This window comes from Bombus impatiens, unplaced genomic scaffold (assembly GCF_000188095.3).
Source record: "Bombus impatiens unplaced genomic scaffold, BIMP_2.2 scf_0494, whole genome shotgun sequence".
Taxonomy (NCBI): Eukaryota; Metazoa; Arthropoda; class Insecta; order Hymenoptera; family Apidae; genus Bombus; species Bombus impatiens.
In genome coordinates this window covers 38,387-66,237 of record NT_176913.1, presented here as the reverse complement: position 1 = coordinate 66,237, position 27,851 = coordinate 38,387, and the positions used below count along the sequence as shown (strand labels likewise).

General features: G+C 29.5%; 5 protein-coding genes across 17 annotated transcripts in view; all 5 read left to right on the top strand.

Annotated features, from left to right (window-relative positions):
* LOC100743226 (dystrobrevin beta) overlaps positions 1–17,707 on the top strand; it is a 28,470-nt gene extending 10,763 nt beyond the window's left edge. The window contains exons 2-17 of one of the 12 annotated variants that reach the window (XM_024368958.2): positions 7,650–7,814; positions 8,774–8,990; positions 9,414–9,496; positions 9,790–9,941; positions 10,051–10,159; positions 10,734–10,900; positions 11,002–11,129; positions 11,222–11,320; positions 11,484–11,508; positions 11,887–11,925; positions 12,034–12,152; positions 12,770–12,935; positions 13,031–13,332; positions 14,933–15,078; positions 16,636–16,695; positions 17,253–17,707. In XM_024368958.2, the coding sequence (XP_024224726.1) occupies positions 7,655–7,814; positions 8,774–8,990; positions 9,414–9,496; positions 9,790–9,941; positions 10,051–10,159; positions 10,734–10,900; positions 11,002–11,129; positions 11,222–11,320; positions 11,484–11,508; positions 11,887–11,925; positions 12,034–12,152; positions 12,770–12,935; positions 13,031–13,332; positions 14,933–15,078; positions 16,636–16,695; positions 17,253–17,515 (2,235 nt within the window). In that variant the 5' untranslated portion in view covers positions 7,650–7,654 and the 3' untranslated portion in view covers positions 17,516–17,707. Of the gene's footprint in view, positions 1–7,649; positions 7,815–8,773; positions 8,991–9,413; positions 9,497–9,789; positions 9,942–10,050; positions 10,160–10,733; positions 10,901–11,001; positions 11,130–11,221; positions 11,321–11,426; positions 11,509–11,886; positions 11,926–12,033; positions 12,153–12,769; positions 12,936–13,030; positions 13,333–14,932; positions 15,079–16,635; positions 16,696–17,252 lie in introns of all 12 variants that reach the window. The other 11 variants (XM_012387920.3, XM_012387921.3, XM_012387919.3 and 8 more) reach the window with 11 other exon arrangements.
* Positions 17,708–20,605: 2,898 nt separating this feature from the next.
* Positions 20,606–21,562, top strand: LOC105681002 (leucine-rich repeat-containing protein 9-like). Its single transcript, XM_033321796.1, has 5 exons — positions 20,606–20,732; positions 20,790–20,986; positions 21,048–21,188; positions 21,287–21,421; positions 21,524–21,562. The coding sequence occupies exons 1-5, from the start codon at positions 20,708–20,710 to the stop codon at positions 21,560–21,562; spliced, it is 537 nt and encodes a 178-aa protein (XP_033177687.1). The 5' UTR covers positions 20,606–20,707.
* A 408-nt stretch (positions 21,563–21,970) lies between these two features.
* LOC100742910 (leucine-rich repeat-containing protein 9-like) lies at positions 21,971–25,488 on the top strand. Of its 2 annotated transcripts, XM_024368967.2 has the most exons (4): positions 21,971–22,321; positions 22,400–22,601; positions 22,687–23,065; positions 23,159–25,488. In XM_024368967.2, exons 1-3 carry the CDS (start codon positions 22,209–22,211, stop codon positions 22,852–22,854), a joined length of 483 nt encoding a protein of 160 aa, XP_024224735.1. In that variant the 5' UTR covers positions 21,971–22,208; the 3' UTR covers positions 22,855–23,065; positions 23,159–25,488. The 2 variants fall into 2 exon arrangements, with proteins under 2 accessions (XP_024224735.1, XP_033177683.1); XM_033321792.1 differs by lacking the exons at positions 21,971–22,321; positions 22,400–22,601 and having other exon boundaries at positions 22,856–23,065.
* LOC117151873 (toll-like receptor 9) lies at positions 24,307–25,346 on the top strand. The gene is made up of 5 exons (XM_033321793.1): positions 24,307–24,310; positions 24,387–24,499; positions 24,566–24,863; positions 24,949–25,055; positions 25,200–25,346. Exons 1-5 carry the CDS (start codon positions 24,307–24,309, stop codon positions 25,344–25,346), a joined length of 669 nt encoding a protein of 222 aa, XP_033177684.1.
* Positions 25,489–25,656: 168 nt separating the features above from the next.
* LOC105681004 (serine/threonine-protein phosphatase 2A regulatory subunit B'' subunit gamma) lies at positions 25,657–27,724 on the top strand. Its single transcript, XM_012387942.3, has 7 exons — positions 25,657–25,854; positions 25,946–26,076; positions 26,159–26,545; positions 26,641–26,966; positions 27,040–27,253; positions 27,327–27,454; positions 27,541–27,724. The coding sequence occupies exons 1-7, from the start codon at positions 25,809–25,811 to the stop codon at positions 27,650–27,652; spliced, it is 1,344 nt and encodes a 447-aa protein (XP_012243365.1). The 5' UTR covers positions 25,657–25,808; the 3' UTR covers positions 27,653–27,724.
* The last annotated feature ends 127 nt before the right edge of the window (positions 27,725–27,851 follow it).

Here is a 27,851-nt window from a genome sequence, read left to right as displayed (position 1 = left end):
GCCAGTTACCAATCACCCTGTATATCTGAGAAATGTGACTTATCATGATGTGGTTTATAATTACTTAATTTTCTGACTAGAAATATACTATTAATATTCTATATACATATTTCTACTATAAATTAGAGAAATACATGTATATAGATAATATAATATCTCATACAGATCATGCAAACGAATAATACACACTGGGATATAATATTTAACTAAATTATAACCGAACGTAACTACATTACGGTAGAAGTTTACTTCGATCCAATCACCGCGGGTTTCCCTATGATAACCTGATAGAAATTTTCGTGTGATCGCCACAGTTTGCCAAAGTAACTTGTAGTAACTAGACCATGAACAGACTACCATAAGTAGGTTACGGTACACGTAAAACAAAAATTTCAAATCAATGCTCAATATCTCAATACCAAAACCAATCGGATATTATACATATATATGCAAGATCAAAAGTTATATCAATATTTGTACAAGTAGTTGTAGTTACTTCAACATTCGTATTATAATTATATTATCAATGATATATAGTTCACATAATACTTAAGATTTAAATTAATATGTATTAAAATTCAAATTATCTGTTATTTAATTTGAAATAGTTAGAACGAACGAATTTATTATATAATATAATAGAAAAATATTTGGGAAAAATTTATTTAATTTTAATAGTGAAATTACCTTTCCTATATTATATTCACAATAAAAATAATGTAATAATTGAAATGAGCTATTACTTTGAATTGTTATTTTTTATCTTTATTTCAAATAGAGTTTGCCCAAACCTGATATAAATAAATATATCTAAATAATTGTTATCTATTTGAATAAAAAGCAATATTAATTTTATCAAATGTATCTGCATATTGTCAATAATTATAAAAATGCAAAATCTGATGCTGTAGTTCTAGCCCCAATCAGCCTTTCGAGACTATTGTTTTTATCTGAACTCATAATGACGTAGTAACAAATTATATGATTAATGCGAAGTTTCGTGGCGTAGAAAAGATTCGTCTACGAGTAGTAACGTACCACTGCTTTACCGCTGTTACATAACCGGTTCAGACAACTACACCTATAACTTTCATGCGCCTTTAGAATTCTGTGTTTATTGCAGTCGTTCCGACATGGTCGATTTTCTTTGCAGTTTCTCTCTATCGCGGGTTTTCCGATAGTAACGGGATCTGAAATACTGCGAACCACTTCGAATCAGTATCGCATATACGCTGACAAATTCGAATCACTTCGAACATGATTCGAAGCTTGGAGCTCTTGGAAGTCTTTTTAAGTCTTGAGTCCATAAAATCTCTAAAAGACTCGATCGTTTTGAAATTTTTGGTCGTCTTAAAAGTCTCGATCACCTTAAAACTTTTAAGAGTTTCAGTAGGTTTTGAGAACTTGATAAGTATTCGACATCTTACAAGCCTTTTGATTATTGTCGTTGAGATGGTATCATTGACATAGAATATTAAAACAAATCTGGTAAGTTCGAGTCATCATAAATACCTTTATTTCAAGACGGCCCAAACTTACAAGACTTTAAAGACTCAAGAATTATCAAGACTTTCAAGAGCTTTGAACTTTGGATCATGTTCGAATTGTTTCAGATCCCATCACTATTTTCCGTGCGCGTTTGCATCGGCGCGACTGATGAACTTTAGCGGTGATTCGCCTTCGGGCGAACACGGGCCACAATGCATAGGAACGGAGTTTCGCAATGACAGAAAACAGGCCATCGCGATGGCACGATTTTATGAGTTACGCTGTGCGGCAAACAAACGACGATTGTTACGATTTATTCTCTCCTCGTGCTCGCACGCTATGTAATAAGATCGAAGATAAACGTGTTTTTATCGATCCTGCATCGAATACTCCGCTTGCTCTATCAATTCTCTAAGAAGAACAACCGAAGTCATGACTTAAAAAACAGCGCGAGTCCATCAATTAATATATTTTTTTTTTTATTATTTATTTATTTATTTGAATTTTACAATTTGTCCAGTAGGACATTTGATAAAATGTTGTAGCTGTATACTAATATAACATGTGGGTGGCTACCCCCAGCGGGATACCATCATCGTGTTCGTTAGGTTATGTCCTTCACCAATTAATATATGAAGAAAGTTATTCCTTTTTCTTTATTTTCTTTAACATATTATTGATTTTGTTGAGATTTATTTAATTATAGATATATTTTATTTTATTATGTTTTATTTTATTATTATTATATTATTATTATTATTATTTATTATATTTATTATTATTTAATATTATTATATTATATTTTATAGATTTTTATAACTTTAATTAATTCACTATAAAATAAAAAGAACCTTAAAATCTAAGACGAAAGTATTAAAAAGTTCTAGTGTTCGACCGTTCGCGCAGAGGCGCGTTCGCGGTAGATCGCGTCAACGAGAGCCGTAAATTCTCGTTACGATTGGATAATCGACGCCACGAATTGGTCGACCCCCTATTTCGATTAGGATAATAGAGGTGTACTGAACTGAAGTAACAGGTTATAATATATTTATTCCGATAACTTTGTAGATACAAATAGTTACGCTAGCTGCGTGTAGACGTATTCTCACAGACATGTAAATAGTAAGTTAAAACTGATGACTGATCAATGAACGAAGAACCAGTCAAGACATTGACTGATCAACGAATGAAAAGCCAGTCAAGAGATGTTGACTGATCAAAGGTTGATAAACCAGTGAAGTTCGGTGACGATGCTGCCGCAGAGGAAAACTATTGCTGGGGGTTGGTCGCCCCACCACTGGTCGCTTGTGGGTGAAGATGACCATTGAACATGGGAAAAAGATCTTTTTACCTGATGGAGCAATAACCATAAGAAACGTCTGGACTTGAATATATTTTATAACAATTAAGGTAAAAAACAAATACTTAGTTTTATGGAAATTCTTTAGGATTATTGCGGCTCGACTATTTATATTTGCGCAGTTAGTTTTTTTTTTATTTAGTTGTTTACATTCACAATTTGTCCGATTTGGACATTTGGTAGAATTTTTTGGCTGTTTGATTATCATGTGGGTGGCTACCCCCAGCGAGGTACCACTTCGTGTTTGTTAGGTTATATCCTTTGTGAATTTACACAGTTAGTGGCCATCTTGGCCGAGAGATGGAGTTTGGTTTGTGTAAGGTAACGGGACGTAACATCTAGAGTATATAGTTTAATTGCACTGGAGTTTCTAGGGTACTAGAAGTATGTAGTTTAATCGTTTCTGAAACGTGTAATTTTGTTGAAAGTATAATTTATGATAGCATATAGGCACAGTTCACCTTGTGGACTGTAATATATTGCGAAATAAGTCGAAGAAACGAACAACTCGAAACTCGAGATTGTTTCTTAATAAACAAAGGTTATTTTTTCCTATTTCATAGATTATTTAAAAATATTTTATACGTGTTATATAATACTATATTTTATTACTATCGTATTTTATTTCTAACAATTGTAACTGACAAAAATTGAATTTCTCTTATTAAAGATAAGAATACACATATATACCTATATACGTATATGCGAAATATGTTCTACCAGGAAGCTTTATTCATTTAAAATATATTAGACGACCCATGGAAAACTTTCCATAATGGAGGTTATACCATTTCTCTCGACCTTGCGACTTTCGAAATTACTACAATGTCCGTCATTATTGTCATTTCAGAAAGATTTAAAGAAATTTCCATAACTTGTGAAAAAATCAAGACGAAAGTTGCTTTTATATTTTCTCGTAGAACTTTCTTTTGTATTTTACACGTTACATTACACGCGAAAATATTTTCTATGCGTATAAGCTGGTTTGTAAGCATTTTTTAGGAAAAAGGAATAATTTTTTCAGACACTTAAATAGACTCGAATGCAAATCATCGTTCCACCGTTTCAACGAAATATGCCAGACGAATTCAAAGATGCTTCCGGATCGTATTTCGCCAGAGTCGCGAATTTACCGAGGAAGTAATCCGCGAAAATACTCGGTGGCAGAAGCAGCCGGAGATATCAATCTGCCGGTGCATGGCAATGCTCGAACCTTTTTTTCTTTCATCGCTCTTTCACTCGATTTCCCTTTCTCCCGGCACTTTTCATTCTAAATGCACCTGTCTCCGTTCCATTTTGTTGGACAACAACCGACGAGTCACATCGATTTCCCGTTCCATTGCGCTAAGGAACTGTCCTCGGAGTCAGTGCGCTGAAAATCATTCACACGATCCTGAGGACCAGAAACCTTAAATTTAAACTGAAGGAATAACAAAGTTCGAATAGCTCTGGTCTGGTGCAATGATTGTCAAAGGACGTGCAGCACATCGCGAAAGAGCAATGTCTTCTTTTTTCCTTTTTTTTTAATCACGCAATTGTATTTGCTGTTCCAATTTTTAAAATTTGTATATATTATGCGCTAAAATATCTGTACAATTTTTAAAATGTGCTGTGACTAGAAAAAATTTGGGAACCACTGCTACTGTTATTCTATATTTTCGATTCCTTTTTTGGCGTAGAATCACCCCCTTTCCGCTTGTACCACCAGTTACCAACCACCCTGTAGATTCCCAAAGTGTGGATCGCGCCTGCGAATTCTTATTTCGCGTATGATAAACAAATTTCACTTTCAATCCGTGTAAATGTTAATACACGTGTACACGGACTACAAATATACTCGTACGCGGGTATTCAATACACATATACAGATAAACGAATTCACATGTTTTTCGATTATCCTGAGAACAACATATTTTAAGATATTCAAAACTATGTTCAGGACCGTTTCACGTTTAACTATTCAATGATTATGCGTGTATATTTAAATATACGCATACATGTGTAATAGGAATACACGATCATTCCTGTTTCACGGGTATCCGTATGTTTCTATTGCACGTGTATTTAAACATACGAGTATAGCCGTTGGACAGTATGTTTGAATATACGCGGATAACCGTTGAACAATCAAACGTGAAGCAGCCTTACACCTGGTTTATTATTTTTTCTTCCCGAGAGTCACTGAACTGATGATCGAAAAACATGCGAGTTCGATTAACTGATTTCAGAATCACGCTAACTGCGAGTACTTAGTATCTGTGTACACGTATACTTAAGAACATGGCTCTTTAATTCTTTAATATACGTTTCACGCGCCACAGATACACATGTATTTTAATACACATTCAAAATCGCGTTAAACATTAAAATATGACAATAGTTTACACGTCCTTTAGGACAACTGTAATTTATCAAAAATAATCGGTGAACAAATCGAAGTCGATTCTGTTAAAGATCACATTAGAATTACTATTTCTACCTACTTTGTTTCAGTTCGTAGAACTACACGAATCAATTTTGAATTGTTTATAAATCAACAATACACTTCGTGTAGTCTTCGAATGGATCACGAAATATTTCTAAAGTGGATCTCTGTTCCTAAAAGTGTGGAAAGTTCCAGGGAATTCGATTCTGTAAGTCTAGAACAATTTAGTTTCGCACAATCTCACGCAGATCCTGCTGATCGAGGCTTCATCGTACAGAATACTTAACGAACTGAATTGCAAATGATCCTTTTGCCTTTGGTGCGCTTCGTTTTCCACTTGAATCATGTCGTTACTCCCGATGGTGATTTTCCAGCAAAATATTAATTGCTTTGATATTTACCGGCTGCTTCCAGTTGCTGCTGCGACAATTCGGCTTTGTCTGAAACAGTCTCCTATGAATTATCAAGCAGTCGTTGAGTGATTTCCACGTTCCATTAAGTTAACGACCGGCGAACTCTCCCGTTGTTTTGTCGGGTATATCAACGATAAAAGTAATTGTCTTCCTCGTCGGCATTCTCGTTTCCATGATTTCTTTGTTAGCTGTGCCAACCTGATAGGTCGTTGTCGATTGTTGACGATACGAACGAACGTTTGGAGGTTTTAAATTGAAGTATTGACTCGGGACGTTATTGAATCGACACCGAAATGCGGCAATTTGTGATGTGAACGAACGCTGCTGCGAATCGATAGTATATCGAGTGGCTTCGTTACTGAATATTATTTTATTTTGTTGGTTTCAGAAGAGGATAAAATTGTATTTTAATATGAGACTGTTGTACGGGGCGAACCATGTTTATTTATATGAACAAATTAATTTAACTGATTCCGTGAAAATTAATTTTGATCAAAATTATAATAGAATATTCAATAATTATAGATACATGACATTCGATTATATTATTCGTTTGAAATGAATATTCAGAATGGTATGATTTCAAAAAAGAGAGAAGAGAAACAATTTGTGTATAATATGGTAATATATTACCAATTATTTAATTTATATGAATAGTATTATGCGTATTGTATAATTTCTATAATATTGATTCTAATATTATGTTATTTCTCTAAGAAACAAATTATACGCACTGAACTTTTAAAATTCGACACTGTTAACTCTTTCGTGCTTAAATGTTTCTTGGAATATGTAAAAATTTATGTTAAGCGAGTGGCTTCGTTACTGAATATTATTTTATTTTGTTGGTTTCAGAAGAGGATAAAATTGTATTTTAATATGAGACTGTTGTACGGGGCGAACCATGTTTATTTATATGAACAAATTAATTTAACTGATTCAGTGCAAATTAATTTTGATCAAAATTATAATAGAATATTCAATAATTATAGATACATGGCAATCGATTATATTATTCGTTTGAAATGAATATTCCGAATGAAATGATTTCAAAAAAGAGAGAAGAGAAACAATTTGTGTATAATATGGTAATATATTACCAATTATTTAATTTATATGAATAGTATTATGCGTATTGTATAATTTCTATAATATTGATTCTAATATTATGTTATTTCTCTAAGAAACAAATTACACGCACTGAACTTTTAAAATTCGACACTATTAACTCTTTCGTGCTTAAATGTTTCTTGGACTATGTAAAAATTTATTTTTATTTAATGATACATTTTCTCTGATCTTTTTCTGAGGAAAACGTAATGCACTAAAATTAGAATCAGATTTGTTAAACATAAATATACTTATTGTATTTAATGACTTAATAACATATATTGTTTATTGATAAAGCTTAAAAGTATCATAATAATACCAAAGAATATGTGTCGTAACACTACTTTATTTTATTTTCTTCGTCGAATGATTTTGTTGAGTTTAATTTTTCTTAAAATGGCAATTAAAATGTTGGAAGTTATCGCTGTCGCTTCAAAGGCGATCTTCGTGCTCCACTATACTAGTTTCGTCGCAATTCCTGATCTTAATAGCATCGTATTAATCGCGCGATGCTTGATTCATCAGACTGGACTGAAACTAATCAACGACACAATGAAGCCCGCCGTGGCAAATAGTGCTCGTGCATTCTGCGGATGCCTTGAATGCCCTCAGAACCCTTGAGAATGTTCACCGTAGGCGCAATAAAGAACGAAGAAATCTAGCTTTTATTGATTACTCTGACATTTAGATAACTGACTAAAAGGCTGCATTAGGTTCCGCGTAGGTAGTTAATTGACCACGAATAAATTTTATCGTTCGCATTCCATTGGAAACTGACACGATTTTTAGGACTTTCTCAATGCATACAAATAGATCGAACATGATACTATTTTATTTTTATTATATGTTGCAGATAAGATGGCGGAGGATGGCGCCGGAGGGTCGGGAAATAGCAGCACCGGGGAGGCAAGCCGGTTGCAGCTGTTGCAAGAAATGCGGCAGCAAAATTTTGATAGCATTCGATTTGCATCGTACCGCACTGCATGCAAATTGCGATTTATTCAGAAGAAAGTTCACTGTGAGTGTAACATATTTATGTAGACGTATAACGTAATAAACGAAGGAAAAGTAGGTGTAAACAAATGAAGTTTTGGGTTTTATAGACAATTCTAATAGAATCTGAGCTTTATCGTACAATAATATTTGTTGAATATTATAACGTGAATATGTCAGAAAGAGCCGTTAGGCCAGGTCCAAAGACCTAGCTTACTTAACGCTAAGTCATCTATTTGGTACATTTATAATCAACTTACTGATAGTTAAACTCTTAAATCCTATTGACTCTTGATATCAGGAAATTCCAAATCCAACGAACCACCTGAGGCTGCGAAACGCTTTAATACGAACCACTTGACGCCGGAAAGCATATACCACTTGGTGCCAAGAAACGCATAGTTTGATGCATTAGGTGAGAATCTACTAAAAAAGATAAGTCAAAGTTCTTAGCTGTACTAGGAAGTTGTTTTTAGGATTCCGTAAGCTACGAAATCACAGAATCGTCAGGTAACCGGATGGGAAGGCAACCCTCTAAGAGTTTCCAAGTTCTAGAGATTTACAAAATTTCGATATTCTGAGAATTCTGATATCTTTGTTAATTCTGGTGTCCTAAAGCTTTAGAGATTCCTAGATTTCGGGTGATCCGTAGATTCTAAGACCTTTCATCCTTTAGAATCTTGAACCATTGACTCCTGGTATCAAGTGGTTCATGAGGTTGAGCGCTTTTTGGCATCAAGTGGCCCATAATACTAAGGGCATGAAGTGATCCATAGAGTCAAGAACTTCCTAGGATCAAATAGTCCGTGTGGCTATAGGATAGCGAGCTCGCAGTCCAAGTGATTTATGATACCTATATATTATACTTCGCTATTCCATGTAATAATCTACACCGGTAGTTCTCAATCTTTCCACAAAAGCGCACCATCAAAATAAAATAATTAAAAAATTTTATTGCTAAAGCACATTTTCTGTTGTATACAGTACATAACGTGGATATATGGAATGTAATCGAAGCATTTCGGGAAAACGGTTTAAACACTTTGGAACCATCCAGCACATTGGGAGTTTCAAGGCTGGAAACTTTATTGTCTTCCTTATTCCATGCCCTTAATAAACGAGTGCCTGTTTCGCAACAAGCCAAAGTCGATGCTACAACCGCTCTGTTGATGAACTGGTTACTTGCTGCCTATACTACAGGGTAAATAGATATTGAATTTTGTATATGTGTTAAATGTTTTAACCCTTTAACAGTGTAACTTGAAAGAAACTTGAGTAAAGATTGTTAAATATAGTACTATAAATTTCACATCTTAAATGTCTTCATACTTAGTATAATTGCTAATATTTTTTATATTTATTTTCTATGAAAAGTTAAGAATATCTTGGGGATAACAAGATAAAGCATTACTTTCTGAATCGTTCACTCTGAATTCTTTGCCATTTTATTGCATCATTAAAAGATTAAATAGTTAAATAGTTATATAATTTTGTATCCCTCGATTCTTATTACAAAAAGTTTTTTAATTAAATTAATTTTAATTTTAAGAATTAAAGTTGTGTAAATACTAATTTATTGATCATATTCACAATTATGATTTATCGAAAACTACATTTTTCCTAGGGAAAACAATAAGATATCCGTTTTCTCCGTGAAAGTAGCGTTAGCTACGTTATGTGCTGGGAAACTAATGGACAAATTTCGATGTAAGTTATTCTCCGTTCTTTATTTTCGCTCACAAATTGTACGAAGTTAGCAGAAAAGCATGATAAGTAAATTTTTATTGATTTTCTGATTATAATGTCACTTTATGATTAAATAGAAGGATTCTAATGTAACAAAATTGGAAATGGAAATGATCCGCTGAGACCGAAAATATAAGTCTTTTAAAAACAACTAATGAGTTTATGGAAGCCAGAAAATTGATAAGAATGGATTTATTATATTTTCCCGTGTAGTACCAAAATTAATTAACTAATTCAGTCTACTTGGCGAACAGATATATACTCACAAATATCGGATAGCAATGGTCATATGATACACTGGAGATTCTCTGACTATTTGAAGGAAGTTCTAGCGTTAACGGCTGCTGTTTACGAATCGCCTTCTTTTGGATACTCCGAGGGTCTTGCCAATTCAATATTTCCCCAAGTAAGTTCATTAAAATGAACTTCTGTCCGTATACTAGGTAACTGGGAAACTTCTTTAAATTTAATACAACTCGGAAATTAGCATCGTTGGGTGTCACATTGTGTTACAGAATTCGAAAGTCACGGTTAACGATTTTTTGGATACGCTTATGTCTGATCCAGGACCACACTGTTTAATCTGGCTTCCATTGTACCATAGAATGGCTGCTGTTGAAACAGGTAATTTTCCAGATTTCAAATTAATTTAGAATTAATGAATCTCGCAATGCAGAAATCAAATTACATATGTAGTTAGAGGATTTTATGCTTTAAAATTCAATTTATTGTTACTAGTTATAATAATGCTAGAATTATAGTAATACTAGAATATAATATACAGAAAACTATTAGAAAGTTATATGAATATCCATATATGTGACCAGTCGTTTAGAATATTTTTGGATTATCTACTTTGAGTTCTTCTAGACTCATAAAAACATCTTCCGGTATCAGATTTATCTACCTGATGATCATATGCTTTAAAGTAATCCTAGATGAATTATCATATTTCATCTTCAGCTAGCGAATTTCTCAACAGAAAATATTAATTGAAGATAAATAGATACACAACTACTACAATTTACTGAATATTAAAATTTCTTCTTGAAGTAGGTATTCTGTATATTATAAAAATGCTTCCACTGAATACTGTCGTCTAATATTCATATGAAGAAACATAATACCTTAACGTATTGCAAACGAAGATGCAACTTGTGCATGTAAATGAGCTTTTCATTCATGTAAAATTTTTCAGTGGCCCATCCTGTCATGTGTGACGCGTGTCACAAAGAGAACTTCACCGGCTTCCGATACAGATGTCAGAAATGTCACTCGTACCAGCTCTGTCAAGATTGTTTTTGGCGCGGTAAAGTTTCTGGGACACATAATAACGATCATGAAACAAGGGAGTACAGTAGTTTTGTACGTGTTGGATAGAACTTTCAAAGTTTCAAACTTTTCCATGCATAAATAATAATATGTATCTTTTACGTGACACCAATCTTCTCCTGTTTTTTCTGTAGAAATCACCGAGCAAACAGATTGGTCATTCCTTACGAAAGAGCTTCAGATGCGTACCTGAAAAGGGGAAGAACAGTTTACCGAGATTTCCGGAACAACCTGAGAAGACGTTAGATTTATCACACATAGTGTGAGTTCCATGATCTATCATACTCATATGATATGTATAGCTGTCGATATGAACGCGATTCTTCAATCGAAAATAAATTCCCTGCATTGCAGCCCGCCATCACCTTTACCATCTCACAACGGTTTTCCAGATCCAGGTTTCATGGCTCCTTTCGATTCTGGATCGATGGACAGCCGTTCTACTTTAAGGAGGTGAGCGTAAAACAGATCGAAATTGCACAGCTTATACTAAATGTGCACGTAACGAGTCACAATTTTATTTATTTTTTTTTTATTTCTTTATTCATACATTGTACAGTATGGATAGTTCAAGACTGGATGATGAACATAAATTAATAGCACGATACGCACAAAGGTTGGCTCAGGAAGCTAGGACTATGGTAAGATATCTTATTTATTCTAAAATAACTAACGTTTAGTATTTGTTGTTTACTGTTCTACAACTGTATGGGTACATGCTTAATATTCATCTTAATATTGTAACAATTATAACTTGGTATTATTTATATAAAAAAGCTATAATTTTAATTTACAAAATTGTTCAAATAATTTATACGAAGTTGTCTAACAAATAGTATAATTTTTAATGTAAAATTTGTGGGTATATTTGACATAATGTGGTTTGGTGTAGATTATGATAAATGCATGAAACTTTATGCAAAATCCTCAGTTATTAGCAAATTAGAGCAATAAACTTAATTAAACGTTCAGCTGAATCGTGACTTTGTGTGACTAATTTTAATTTCATAATTGCACAGCCTCGTGCCGCATCCAGAATGTCGCAAGCTGACCAAGCAGTAAGTATGCGAAATTTTTACCATCATTTGTACAAGTAACAATGATTCAACTAAATTTCATTTTCTTATTTTTACAAATTATTTGAAATCGCAATATTTGTATTACAGGGTAGGGCACCATCTGATGCTAATTTGGCGTCATTAGATGCCTCGAGAGCACAACGCGAACTTATATCGCAGTTAGAGGCAAAGAACAAGGAAATAATGCGCGAGATTGCAAGGTTAAGGTATACCTGTGTCGTTTATTTCCTTTATATCAAGCCTAAACCTCGAGTTCATCCTGTCGAACCATCCTAGGATCATGCATGTTAAAAAGGACATTCTGTTTCGCTTCTATCACTTTTGTTGCGTAGAATGTATATACTAGAGCTGAAGACATCACAACAATCAATACTAACATAAATACATCTTTCCCTCTATGCATATTTCATTTATATAACCGTATAAATAACTTAAAAATGAAGACAGTCGAATCCAAAATCATTACTAACATCGGAGTATCCCGCTTGTAATCGATATTCTCTTCATTAGTTTTTTAAGAATCTCTGTATCTTACCTTAGTTGTCTTAGTTTTCGATATATTACATTATTTACAAATTTAAAGTAATTAGGTATATCTATCTTGTCTGAAAATTATACAATAAAGTTATTATTAAATTATTTTAATTTAACGTTAATATAATTTTTGAAATTGTTAGATTCATTAGATTCACACACAAACACCACATTAATAATATATTCTCGCTTCAGCTTGTAGTTAGTGAAATGGAATATCTAATTCGAAAGATATTTCAGCTTTTTTTCCATTTATTTTTTACCATATTAACATTGAATCTAACTGTAGGAGACAACAAGAAATAGAAGCGGCTGGTTTGGAAAATCCTGCATTAATGTCTGAACTGAGAGCCTTGAGGCAAAGAAAAGATGAGTTAGAAACTCATTTAGCAACATTGCAAGATTCTAGAAGACAATTAATGGTGCAACTGGAAGGTTTAATGAAAATGTTAAAGGTATTATTTCAAGAATAATCTATAATCTCAATCTTTCTTTTAACATTTCAATTTTATTATCATAGTGCAATACTCCAATTTTTATATTATTATAGAATCACCAGGCATCTCCAAGGTCAACACCAAATAGTTCACCACGAAGTACAAAGTCACCACCTTTACCTCCTGGTGCAGTGCCAAGTAGTAGATCAGCTCCACCAACTCCAGGTGGTCCACTTTCTACAACTCCACAACAACAACAACAACAACAGCAGTCGCAAAGTCAACAACAAATGTCTCAAAGCTACCAGAGTCCCGTTCCAACGACATCAGTGGCGAGTGTAACTAATAATACCATGCTGGGAACAATACAAAATCCTATTCCAGATAACTTATCATGTGTTGGAGGCGACGTAAGGTAGGCAGGCATATGAAAAATCTCTGCTAGAAATCAATGAAAAGATAGTCAAAGTTAAAAAGACACAAGGCAGCAAAAGAAAAAGCAAACATTACAATCTTTGTATAAAACACTGTTATATCATGCACATAGAATGATTTAGAAATAATTCTCGAATTTATCGGAAAATTATGGTTAAAGAAATATTTAGAAAGATATTGACAAGTTCTAAATACATATCATATTTATAAAAGCAGGAAAAATTCGTTCCTTGTTTCTTTTAACATTTTTTTAGTACCATTTTATATTGATATGTTTGTGAGGTTTTTTATATAAAAATCATTTGTACAAAGATTTGTACCGTACTTAGATATTGAAAGTAATTACTTTTATAGAAAAATTAACAAAATTTTATATGTTATCCACATTTATTATGTACTTTACGCCATATTTAAAACAGTCATTATTATATAATTTGTATATGTAATAAGAAATTATGTTTAAGCTGTATGAAGAAATTAGTCATATTTTACAAGCATATCTATAATTTAAACGATTGATTATGTCTATTTCTATGTTATATACGTTTATTTAAAATTGATTTCTTCTAAACACACAGTGCTAGTATAATAAGATTTTAGCTGCACTTTATGAAAAGAATTAGCACAGTAATCATATCTTTGGTTGTTGCATGTGAATATTAATGGGACTGTATTATTGATCAGCTAGTAACAAGAATAAGTTTGGTACTAGTTGAACAACTAATGATTTTTCTATTTTAAAATATTTCTATATTAACGATATTGTAAATTCTGATTGCAGTTTTATTAAAATATTATATTTACATAAGTCATTGCTTTTTGCTATTTTGAGACGCTTTTAGGCACTATTAAATTTTTATAGTTTTATGTTATCGATTATATCTTAATTTTCCTTCATTGCATTTAATTTGTGAAACATTACAGGCATGTATATTTATACGGAATGAAACAACAGATATATGATGTACCTTAAAGAGCATGTTCAGATCTTTTACTATACATTACAAAAATGTTGTTACATTTTCCCTTATATTAAATTGTATAATTGATTATATAATATTATTTTTTTAATAAAAAAGTAGTTTTATGTATTAACTATCTTTTATTTTTAGTTGCATATACTCTTTTACCTATCTTTTGAAATATTGTTATGAACTGAATATATTATGTATGATACCCTAATTCAATAATATCTAAACTTTCATCGAAATTAAAATTATATTTATCAAAAATCAGAATGAAGTGTTGTAATAAAGAGATTATAAAAAGAGAATGCTGAGCATAAATATATGGAACTTTAAGAAGTAACATATGTAAGTAAATTTATTAAAACACAAAAAACATATAGATTTAAAGAAGTAAAATTTAGTTTATGAAATTTTTACACCCGCTTTCTTTTAATATTGCATGTTTATGCTAATATATTGCTAATTTAAAGTTTGCGAATATACTGATATTTGCTGATAAAAAAACTTTCATCCCTAGATGCTTGCACAATAAGCGTGGCATGTCACGATCTTAACTTAGTTTTTATTTTGGAAGTCGCTTTATGCAAAGAAAATAGAGATTTTCGATGTCAGGTCTGCGTTCAGGACAAACAGCTTGCCAGGGAGTGGTTCCAGCAGTGCGAATAATAGCTTGGGCCGATCCTTACGAAATGACTTATTGGTAGCTGCTGACAGTGTTACTAATGCCATGTCAACACTCGTGAGGGAATTGAATTCGGGTATGTTGTATTACAAATTTTAACATACTTTGCATCAGAAATGAATGCAAAATACTTTGGTAGTTCAAAGTGGCACAAAAACTTGTATTTAGCTATCGTTTTTAACATAGGCCTCCAATAATTGTATATCTGGATTAGGTGTAAGGCATAGAAATCATTAGCCCTTAAAATAAAAAATGTATAGCCAACTCGAAGAGGTAACAATTAATTCATATAATCTCATATGTTTAAAACTAACATACTATTACAAAAACTCATTAATGAAATGATATTTGTGAGTAGTTATAATAAGTGAGATATTAAAAGTTCTTATGTTCCTACCAATGTGTATGTTTTTGTTTCATTCATATTATTTTGAATAATTACTCGATTATAAAAAAAAATTATGGCAATCTAAAATAACTTATCAAGTAAATGTTTTTCGTACATATATACATTTTCTCATATTGTTGTTCATATTAGTGTAAACAGGCATGTTTGGCAGTATTTTTCTTCTATCACATCATTAGATTTTATAGCATGTAATAATGCATTTCCCTACCTATTTTTAGTGAACAAAATTTTACAAATTTATTATGGAACTAAAGCTCAAATACAAGGTAAATTTTACAATTCATACATAGCCATATGTTTATATTAAGAATTAAAATATAAAAGAAATTTAATTTTTTTATATTATTTGGAAAATAATTCTTATAAATATTTATATGTAAAACAAAATAAATAATTGCATATTCCTATTTAGTACTTACAAGAAGAATAATATGCGATTTTTTTATGTATATTAAGTACAAATATTATATTGTTACAATATTTTTAAATAATTATTTAAATTGATAAATTCACAAAAAGAAAACAGGATTTTATTTTATTCGCATCTAAATGTGTCAATAATGATTTTTTAAGTTTTTTTTTTAAATTCAAGATATATCTTATAATATTTTTATAAATTGTTTTATGCAAGTTTATAAAAGTTATCATACATATATATTACTCACTGTTAACAACTTACAGATGTAAATATTTAGTTTTTGCCTCTCTTTACACAGTTTGCCTGTTATAATTCTTATTTTCTCTTATCTAGTATAGACTTAGCAAAATTTAGTCTAGAAATAGCACAGACTACTACACTACACGTGAAACAGGACATGCTCTTTCTAACAATAAGACAATTTATAATTCGGTTAATGATTTAAAAATGATTTGAAGACGAATTGCAATTAAACAAAAATTTAGTTTATGCAACTTTATTCTTACATTTACTACAAAATAAAAACGATGTTTCATTTTTAATAGATACTTCGAAATTTATTATAACATTTCTTTTGTTTTGAATACTGTAAGAAAGTACAAAAATATAATAATGTTAGTAATAATTATCGTTATTATAAGAAAATATTTGATTGGGATTTAAATGTACAAGTCTCTATATAAAATATCCCATTGGTATTACAATTTTGGCAAAAAGATAGATATTTTCATATACAAATGACACTTTAGACGTGTTGTGGAATGTGTGTGATGCACCCCCTGTGAATGTATCCTGGTGCCTTGCAGACTCAGACCAGGAGGATCATTCTCACAACTCTGGCCGAATTAACATCAGAAAGCCGTTAGGTAAGAGTTTGTTCAAATTTCCATTCTCGTAATTTTTTACATCCTCACAAGCATTTTGCAAAATATTACATCACATGCTTCTTTTGCATAAATATATAATTACTATATTAAATAAACGTGTTAGTAAACGTATCTATTATTCCAGACAGTAAAGCGTTAACAGTAAATTGTAAATTGGGAATTGTAATAGTAAATCAGGTACATTTTTATACTAGTTAAAAATTACATTCTGTCATTTTCTTTAGAAGTAGTTAATTGACCGTCGTTTCATTTTTGCTCAATTACATATTTGTAACATACAATCACACTTCTAAATTAGTAGACCGATATTTATTTTCCTTTCAATTATTGTATATAATATTATCGATATTGTAAATGTAAATAAACATCTGAATTCTAAATATATTGACTAAGTAGATACAGTTATACAATATTCATTTTATAGGAATTAGCGTTCTTTTCTGCATACAAAAAATTGAAAGATCAAATATTAAAAATAATTTGAGTGTAACAAGTACATTCATAATTTTGGAATTATCGATTTTCCTTATCTTCAGATTTCGAGGCTGGCGAGGATGGTGATGATAGTAGCGGCGGCGGAAATTCTTGGCGAGAAGAGCTTCAGCGACGCTATCAACAGGAGAATGATTTCTTGGCTGAATTGCGTGCACGCAATGTTAATATCTCGCAAACGCCATCTGCTACCCCATCCAGCGAGCAAGAACAAGAAAGAGGCGAAAGGGAAGAGGCAGATGGAGAGAAGGAGGATGAAAATGAATCTAACTGGACAGAACCAGCAAAAAAATGGGTCAACCGATAAGTTTGTTATACATGACATTTATATGTATTCTAACGGCTTAGAAACTGCTACCAAATGAAACGCAAATAAGTTACTGTAGCTCCACCGGTTATTTATGATAGGCATATATCTGGGTGTTAGTGTGAAATATAACCAATATGACATTAGATTTTGGACAGTATTTAAAAAAAAATCTTACAGTTTTCGAAGCAGTACTTTTAATCAAAAAGGTTATCATGTCAGCAAACACAGAGGTCATAAAATATCTTGATACAAATTTTAACAAACAGGTAAAATTAAATAATATAAATTTATTAAAAAAGTACGAAACTCTTATTTAGTATTTGTTATTTATCTTTAACATATTTTATGAAATAAGGAATTTTATTGTTTTTCTACTGTTATTAAAATATTGTTTCTATATATTTAAAATATTTATACGTTTTGTTTTAAAACAGATATGAATGAACTATCAATTTCTTTTATACATATGTCGTTTCTTTTATTTCTGTAACTGTAATTAAACGCATTAAATATAATGTTACGAATAACTGAAACCAAAGAATATGACTGGCGGTGTTTATGGGCCTAAGATATAAAGATCTCTAAATCAGGCTAAATATAAGAAACTTTCTCTAATTTATACATTCACTGATACTACATACAAGACACTGCATTTATACAATTTTGTTATAAAAATATGGAAAGACATTAACTTAAACCTGGGCGCTCAGTACGAAACAGACATTTAGTCTATCGTAGATGTTAAAAATGGAAGAAACTTTTGCACAGGTCTCTTTGACCAACTTTGTACAAGGAGGTAAGTAAATATAATTAAAGAAGTTTTTTAAAGTCGTAATAAAGAAGATTGTTAAATGAACGCTTAGTTGCAGAGTCCCGACGTTTTTTTGTACATTCATACGAATTAGATACAATATTCAATATAAACTTTACAATCATTAAAAACTTAAATCATCGTATTTTAAATATATTTCATCGTATTAGGTGCTTGACTGTAGTCACGCGACACATACAAATGTCATAGAAATTTTTGTAATGCATTTTAACTTTTTGTTCTCATTTTAATAATATACACCTCGGAGCTAATGACTCATAAATAAAATCTTTTTCAAATTATTCATTGTCATTATTAGTTTTATTTGGCTGTGTACAATAATTCAAGATTTGTATCGGGTCAGGTTAGGTTCATCTCCTATTCTTTAAATATACTGTCAGCTGTAAGTACTCGAACATCTGCTGAATATTGAACAACAGTCATGTATGTTGACATACAAATTAAGAAAGTTTCAAAAAATGGAATTGATTAGTTTCGCTTCTTAGTAATTTATCTATTGGAATATCTAATAGATTCTATTTTTAGAGAGATTTTATTCTTACTATTCTACACCATACTCTATTTAAAGTTCTAAAATTAAATTGTACGTATTAAAGATTTTTAAGACCTCGTGCCCTCCTTTTCGTTATACCACTTAGGGCAATGCTTAGGATGCCTTAGATCAATTGTATGTAATGTACTACAGAATTCGAATTGGATGTATGAGCTGTTAGATGACCGGCTATCGTCGCATAATCTTTGGCAACTACTTACAAGGTTTATGACAGGGTATTTGTTATTGAAACATAAAAAATGTAAAAGATATGAAAATCCATTGAATCATTAATAAGTCAGCTAAATTCTACCTCCCATAAATAGCTATTTCTGATATCATAGACTTAGCCTAGCGGTAAATTTTTACTTCTGGCAATTCGGGGAATCTCATATTTAGACTATGGGCTTTTATGCGCAAAAGTACAAGAATTCAAATATTTAATATATCCAAAGTAGAATACTCGGTGCAGCATTTAGTAGATGAAACAAATTCCTGTTAGATTTTATTCTTTTAGTTCTGTCTTTAAGAATATAAATTTGCATAAGTATCCATAGTCTATCACTATTTTTTTGTTGTAAGATATTGCTGGGACTCTGACCTAACCAAACTTGACTCGATCTAATCGTAAGATATCAATGATTTTGAATCTTTGCACATTTTTATGTTTTATTCCTATAAGATATTTACATGTATTTATAATAATTATAAATCGAATGACAGTCATAACATTAGAAAAACCTATTACAATCGAATTACAAGTTCCTATCTCCAACATGCTTTAAAGTAGTTTACTATAGAACAATATTATTTATACTTGGGAAAAAATAATATATTTATGACCCAATGGCTTTGAGGTATTATATTAATGATAATGTATATAAATCTCATCGTTGATTATCTATCAAATATAAAATATTGATATTGATAGGAAACGCTTAAATGTATTGCTTAGGCATTTTGAACTTATTTATTGACTTTGTTTTCTTAACTTTAAAATCTCCAAAAAATGATCACATTTAAATGCCTAAGTTTTACAGAGTAATCATAATCACGTCACATTTATGATTGTATAATAAATAAGAATAGAAGAATTAACTTTGTTTTATATGCTATATTTAGTTCCTAGATTAAAGATATACTATCTCAGTAAATGATAATTAAATTGTAATTAATATGGAACGATACACATTTTGTAATTTTTACGTGTTGAATGTATTCAAAATGTTCTATGTATATATTTATATGATTTCGTAATCATTTTTGTCTATATTGCCAGTAGCAACTACATAATACAAGTATTAAATAAAACGAAAAAAAATTGAAATCATAACGTGAAACGTAAATAATTGCGCTAGCTATTAATATTTATTTCCGATTTTTGTTTAACCTTTATAGATATTTCCATTTAGAAGTTACAACTATCGTATAAAAATAATTTTATTTTACATCTTATCGATAATATTATAAGGATCCATAATAAATTATTATAATATTTAAATATCCTGGCAATTTTTATTGAATGTTAACAAGCTTTTCATATAACTATTTACAAATTGATGCATACTTATAAATAGTTACAAATCTTACAATTAATAGTGCAAAATATTTTTGATACATATAGAGTTAAATTGCAATGGAAAGTGTATTAAAATATGAAAAAAATTCCATAATAATGTATTATTCAAGTATTGATTAGTAATTAATTGTAATTGCTATTAGCTTGACCATTTGTTTAAAGAAAATTATTGGCTATATTTAAATTGGAAAAGATGAAATTCAAAACAATTGCTATTAGAAATAAATATTAATCGTAAATGTGATAATGGATAATTTTATGGATAACAAAGGTAATAAAAACGCTTTGAAAGCACTGAATTATTTTTAATAAATAAATCTATTTATAGACAAGAGGAAGAAAGGTAATAATAAACGTGAATTATGTTTATTTTATTCTAAAATTATATCGTTTGAAAAATTATTGTTTACAAAGCAAAATATTCGGACATTAATAATAATCGGTCAACGAAATATTGGCTCTTTCAATGCTGTTTCACAATTGATGGAATTGCAAGAATTATGGATCGTCGAATGTGGTATCAAGGTAATAACGTAAATCGAATGTAATCAATAAAGTATTAGAAATTAAAGTTTGTTTTAATTAGGACGTACCACGATTCAAAGAAAATTGTTTATTAAAGAAGCTTTATCTATATTCCAACGAAATACGTTGCATACCAAATTTAGAAGCTTGTTCTCATTTAAACATTTTGTACTTATCAGGAAACAATATACACAAACTTGAGGTACAACTTCCTTTATTGTTTTTCAAATAAAGACTTTTATTTCTTAAATTATGTATTTGTTAAAAAATTATTTTACAATACACGTTGCATTCATGTAGAATTTGGATACATTAACATGGTTACAAGAACTTAATTTAGCTAACAATAAATTGGAAAGAATAAATAAAATGTCTTGGAGAAAGTCTGAACTATGTAATTTAAATCTAGCGGGAAATCCTTTATGCTTTATAAGGGTATGTAAAATATTTGAATAAACTATATTTGTATGATAATATCCTTTTTCAATTACAAGGACATAAGATATCTATCACAATTGAGAAAATTAAATTCATTAGTATTTGCGGATTCATTATATGGAGATTGCCCTTTGGTAACCTTTTGCAACTATCGTATATATGCTATTCATTATCTTCCACATATTAAAAAATTAGATCATTACAAAATATGTGAAAAAGAAAGATGTTGGATTAATTACTTTTTCAAGTATTTACATTATTTTATATCGGCATCATAAAATATTTTTGAACGGGATTGAAAAAATTACGTTTCACTTCTAGAAAGCAAATGACATATTATAATGTATTATTTCATAAACAATTAAACATACATTTGCGTTTATTGAAAGATAAATATAAGGAATACAAAAAGGAAATGCTTTATTTTAAAAACCAACTATATGCAATTGAAATTGAAAAGGTATTTAATACTCTAGTATAATTAACTTTTATATATAGAGTAATAATGTTATTATTATTATTAACTATTTTCTATTTGTTATGTAGAATAATCAAAATTATTTTAAGATTGAAGCTTACGATGAAGCACAAAATATAATGCTACAAATGAAATTAAATAAAAAGCAACTCAAAGAAATGGAAGAAAAATTAATCTTGCAATCTAAAGTACAATACCTATTTTAAAATTCTTTCTTTTTTTAATTATTTAAAATAAATTACTTGTGGTAATTAAGTGGTAATGTTATTTATATGCTAGATTTTGCAACAGCAATTGCTAATTAATATGAATTATTGTGGAAATATAAATTTTGTTGAGTACAATATTGATTCAGAAAATACAGTTATTCAGTTATGTAAACAATTCTTGCAAGCATCATTGTGTTCAGTTATGAAAGAGTATGTAAAGTATGCTCCCAACTGTACTAGTAGAAATACTCATACAATAAAGTTTTTATAATAACTCTTTTATTACAGGGGCATAGGTATAATAGATTTAAGATTACACAAAGTAACAAAAGTAAGCAATAAAGAAATTGATCTATTAAATACTTGCAAAAATAAAAATTTGCAATTGGATGAATGCAGCAGCATGATTTTAAAAATTTTAGCTTCGCCTGGGGTAACAGATATTCAAAAATGGCCCTTTAACTATTTTCAAACTGATTTACTGATTAAAGTATTTATATATTTTCTGTCTTAAGAAATAAGATCTTATTCCACTAAAAAATAAATTGGGAAGTAAAAAATATTTTAATTAATAGGAAGAAATAATAGTAACTAATTGCTTGGCAGCAGCAGACTGTGACTGGTTAAATAAAGTTTTTTCAACAAAGAAAAATACGAATATCCTAAGCTTCTATAATATTTGCGAAAAACAACGTGTTTGTGTACTTATACAAACGCCAATTTTCAACTCTATTGAAAAGTAATAACAAAAATGCCAATTTTAATGTATTTCATATAAAAAGCATAATATTTTTATATAGAATAGATAATGTTCATGACTGCTTACATACAAGACATACAAATCATGAGAATAATTCAAACGAGATTTGTCAATTATTTAAGTTGACCAAGATGAACATAAAAAATCCTATGTTTGTAATAGAATATGAATATATATTACATGAATCAACAAAGGTAATCATTTTTATTATTTTAATTTAACCTTAATGTAATTTATATGGCATATATAGAACACTTAGAAGGAAAAATTTACAAACTGTTTCACAGGAAGAAGAATATGAAAATTGCAGAATTGCATGTACCATAGATGATACAATGTTTATATGTTTATCCAATTCCAATATTAGACGATGTATTAGTAATTATGGAAAAGTAGAAATATATAATCTTGTAAAAATATCTGTTTCTAGACAAAATATAAATTCAATTGACATAGATTTAGACTTGCCTAACTTAAGAGAATTTGATATTTCTTATAATCGATTGGATGAATTTCCAAATTCAAAATTTATAAAAAATGTGGAAATATTAAATATAAGCTTTAATAACATAAAATTATTACATGTTGAGGAAACCTTACTTTCACTAAAAGAACTGGATATATCATGGAACTTATTAATGTATTGTCTTCAATGTATTAGTATTTTTATAACTTATATACCCAACATGTGTAAGCTGAAGATACATGAAAATCATTTCAATGATATTACTGATCCTCAATTAGTAGAATACTTATTACATATATATTTATCAAAATTACAATTTGTTAATAATTATAATTGTAAAAATCTTAATTTATCCCAAAATTATTTTCCATGTGCTTTTAATATGTGTAAACTAAATAATAAATGGCATAAAAAATTAGTTTATTTGAAATATAATACATTGAAAAATATGGAAGAGATAAAATTACTGGAGAAGAAAAATATAGAAAAAGCAAGATATATTCATATATCACAAAATCTTATTGCAGCATCAAACATCTTGAAAAGATTAAAGAATGTACAAGAACTTTGTGCTACTTGTTGTTTGTTGCCCATATTTTCTTTTGCAAAACCTTTAAAGTATCTGATTAAATTGAATCTTGGAAGTAACTTTATTTCAATTTTGGACGATTTCACTCAAGAAAATTTTCCAATGTTAAAATACCTAGATTTGACTAATAATCTAATAACAAATTTGGAATCAATGGGATCATTCCATACATTACAAGAATTTTACTGTGGAAATAATGAAATAAGAAACATAGCACAAATAGACAATGTTAAAACTTGGCAAACATTACATGTTATAGATTTTTGTAATAATCCAATAAGTACAGATACATTATATAAAAAATTTATTATATTTCACTTGAGTAACATTGAAGTAAGTAAAACCTTTAGTTTTTCTGGATACATATATATTTAAATATCATGCGTATACTTATGCTTTCTACAATTTTGCTAATAGTATATTTCTGGAGAATATATAAGAAACTCTGATATTTCTGAAGCAAGATATATATTTGGCAATAAATTTGATAAACATGTATTAAATAGAATATATGAAACAGATTACCTAACAAATATAACACAACTGAGTCTAATTGACTGTTCTTTGTCAAAAGTATGTTATTTATAGGAGTATAAAAAAAATTATATCTATATCTATAACATATTGAATTTTTATTAGGTGGATCTTTCTGCAGAAATTCTACCACAGTTAGAAAGTTTGGATCTAAGTAAAAATCAAATAACTTATTTATGTGGTCTCCATTCCTTTAAGTATTTGCATACATTATGTTTAAGTTACAATTGCCTGGAAGCATTTAATGGAAATGATCATGACAAAAATAATTGTATATTTCCAAAACTATACACTTTATTTTTAGATCATAATTGCATTAAGACAGTAATAAATATTAGTAAAGAACAATTACCCGTGATTAAACATCTATTTTTAAATAATAATTACCTTCAAAGTACCAATGGTAATATTTTATATCATTAAACTAATTAATATATACTTTGTATTTTAATAACATTACTTATTGTAAATATATATTAAATATTCAGAAATAACTTATTGTTCTACTTTGGAATCTCTAACTTTGGATTATAATGCAATTGAATTATTAAATGTAGAAGATTTTATCGAAAATGATAATCTAGAGTTTCTATCTGTTGAAAATAATAAAATAAAATCCTTGAAATTTACAAAATCATTAAAAAAATTAAAAAAACTTTATGTTGCTCATAATTGTTTAACAGTAAGTATAAATAAATCATCATAAATGTTGAACTTAATAATGAAAAATATATTTCAGGATGAAGTTGAAATACAATATTTATTATTACTGAAAAATTTAGAAGAAATAACATTTGAAGGGAATCCTTTATATAATGAAATAAATAAAAATAAAATAATTGCTCAAGACTTCGGAATTCAAGATGCAAAAATTGAGGAAATTTAATTTAAGAACATTGAAGTTTAGAAAGTTTGCCATTTATATTTTTCATTCATTAAAAATATCAGTATTTCACACAATAAAGATGATTTCATTAATTCAGAATAATTTTTGATAACCCTAAAGTACGCAAATATAACGTTTATATACATATGTATAATAATATTTTCTAAATAAATTTAAATATTATAATATACATATGTATAATAAAATAACTACATATTCTGACAATCAATAGTATTTGTACTTACTAATTTCATGAATAAAGTTTTACAAATGAACATAAATTTGTATTTTGCATTGTAATATACTTTTTACGTTTATGTTTATATTGGAACCGTAAATGTACATTGTGGTATACATAGTTTGTGAAAAAAATCAGCTGGAATGTAAGTTGCAAGATAGCAAGTGTTTGAATCATGACTATAGAATCTAACCTTAGTTACAAATCATTCAAAACAAAAACAAATGGAGCTAGAGACAGTACTCCGAAAATATGCAACAGTGAATAAATGTAAGTATCAATCGAAACTGATGTTTAATACATTTCTTGCAACATATTCATTGCTACTGTTATACATAAAATATGCGAAATATTTTTGTAGTAGAAATAAAATCGGAAGAAAATGAACAAAAGGAAGATGAATACTTTCAAAAGATATACGAACAATGGAAGGGCGCCAAAGCTAAAGACAAAGATTTAACTTATAAAGTGATTCCCAAATTCTATTTTAAGGTAATTTATATGAATAATTTATAAGAATAAAAAATATAAAATACAAAAAGAATTCTTTTATACGTTTTATTGTATGTTTTAGCTACCTAAAGAAGACGAAATTTTGCCACAAAAATTACGGGAAGAAACGCGAGCATTATTTTTGCAAAGACGTTCCAGACAATTGTTAGATAACAACGAGCTTAAAGCATTGTGGGTGTTATTAGATAAACATCATAGTCCACCTTTATCAGGAGAAGAGCAATTAATTAATTATGAAGATTTTAAGAAAGTTGGTAAATTAGCTGGGACAAAATGTAGTCCGTATTTTACTGCAGTTGTATTTGCGAAATTACAACAAGGTGATCCTCATGGTAGGATTAGTATAATGGCGTTGTTTAACTATGTTATGAGGAAGGTTTGGTTACATCAAACAAGAATTGGTCTTTCTTTGTATGATGTTACTGGCCAAGGGTATCTTAGAGAATCAGTAAGTCTCATTAGTGTACTTATTTCAATTAAAGCAATATAAACTGCAATTGTAATTAACATTTAAACCCAATTTATATTATTTGTTTTTTATAGGATTTAGAGAACTATATTTTAGAATTAATTCCAACATTACCTCAGCTTGAAGGACTTGAAAAATCATTTCATTCATTTTATGTTTGTACAGCAGTGAGGAAATTTTTATTTTTTCTCGATCCTCTCAGAACTGGTAGAGTCAGAATACAGGATATTCTAGCATGTAGTTTTCTCGATGATCTCTTAGAATTAAGAGATGAAGATTTACCTAAAGACTTGCAAGAAGCAAATTGGTTTTCAGCTCCATCAGCTCTTAAAGTTTATGGGCAATATTTAAATCTTGATAGAGATCATAATGGGATGCTCAACAAAGAAGAACTTGCAGGGTAATTTAAATGAAATGATAATAAGAAGTTATGTTTTATGATCATGATAACTTCACAAAATTCTTTTCCACAGGTATGGTACAGGAACATTAACTGGGGTATTTTTGGAAAGAGTATTTCAAGAATGCTTAACATATGAAGGAGAAATGGATTATAAAACATACCTAGACTTTGTTTTAGCGTTAGAAAATCGGCACGAGCCTCAAAGCTTACATTATCTGTTTAGAATTCTTGATATTAATAACCGTGGTTATTTGGATACTTTCTGCCTTAATTATTTTTTCCGCGTTTGTATATTTATACTTCACATAGAATTTTGTGTTTTCTAATACACATTTTTAAATTAAATATGTTTTCCAGGCTATACAAGAACAAATGACAATGCATGGTCAAGAACCAGTAAGTTTTGAGGATGTTAAAGATGAAATATTCGATATGGTAAAACCAGCAGATCCATGTAAAATTACATTACAGGATTTATTGTCCTGGTAAGTAACTGCTCAGCCAGTCTATGATCAGGGCTTTAAAGCAAAACGAAATATTTATAATCTATTCTATAATTAATACTTTTTAGTGGACAAGGCGATACAATGGTCAGTATTTTGATAGAATTCCATGGTTTTTGGGCATATGAAAATCGTGAAGCCATGGCAGCTGATACCGGAGATGAATCATCTCATGTTTAAAAGATAAAACTTCATAAAATAGAACACATTCCTATCTTCACAGATTAAATATATCTACAATCATGAATAATATTTCAGAGAAGAAGAAAATAGTTATTTTCCTAACTCTATATTACAATATAAACTTTAAAAATATATATAAAAGTATTTAAATACATTAAACGGAGTATTATCTGTAACAATTTTAATAAAAATATTT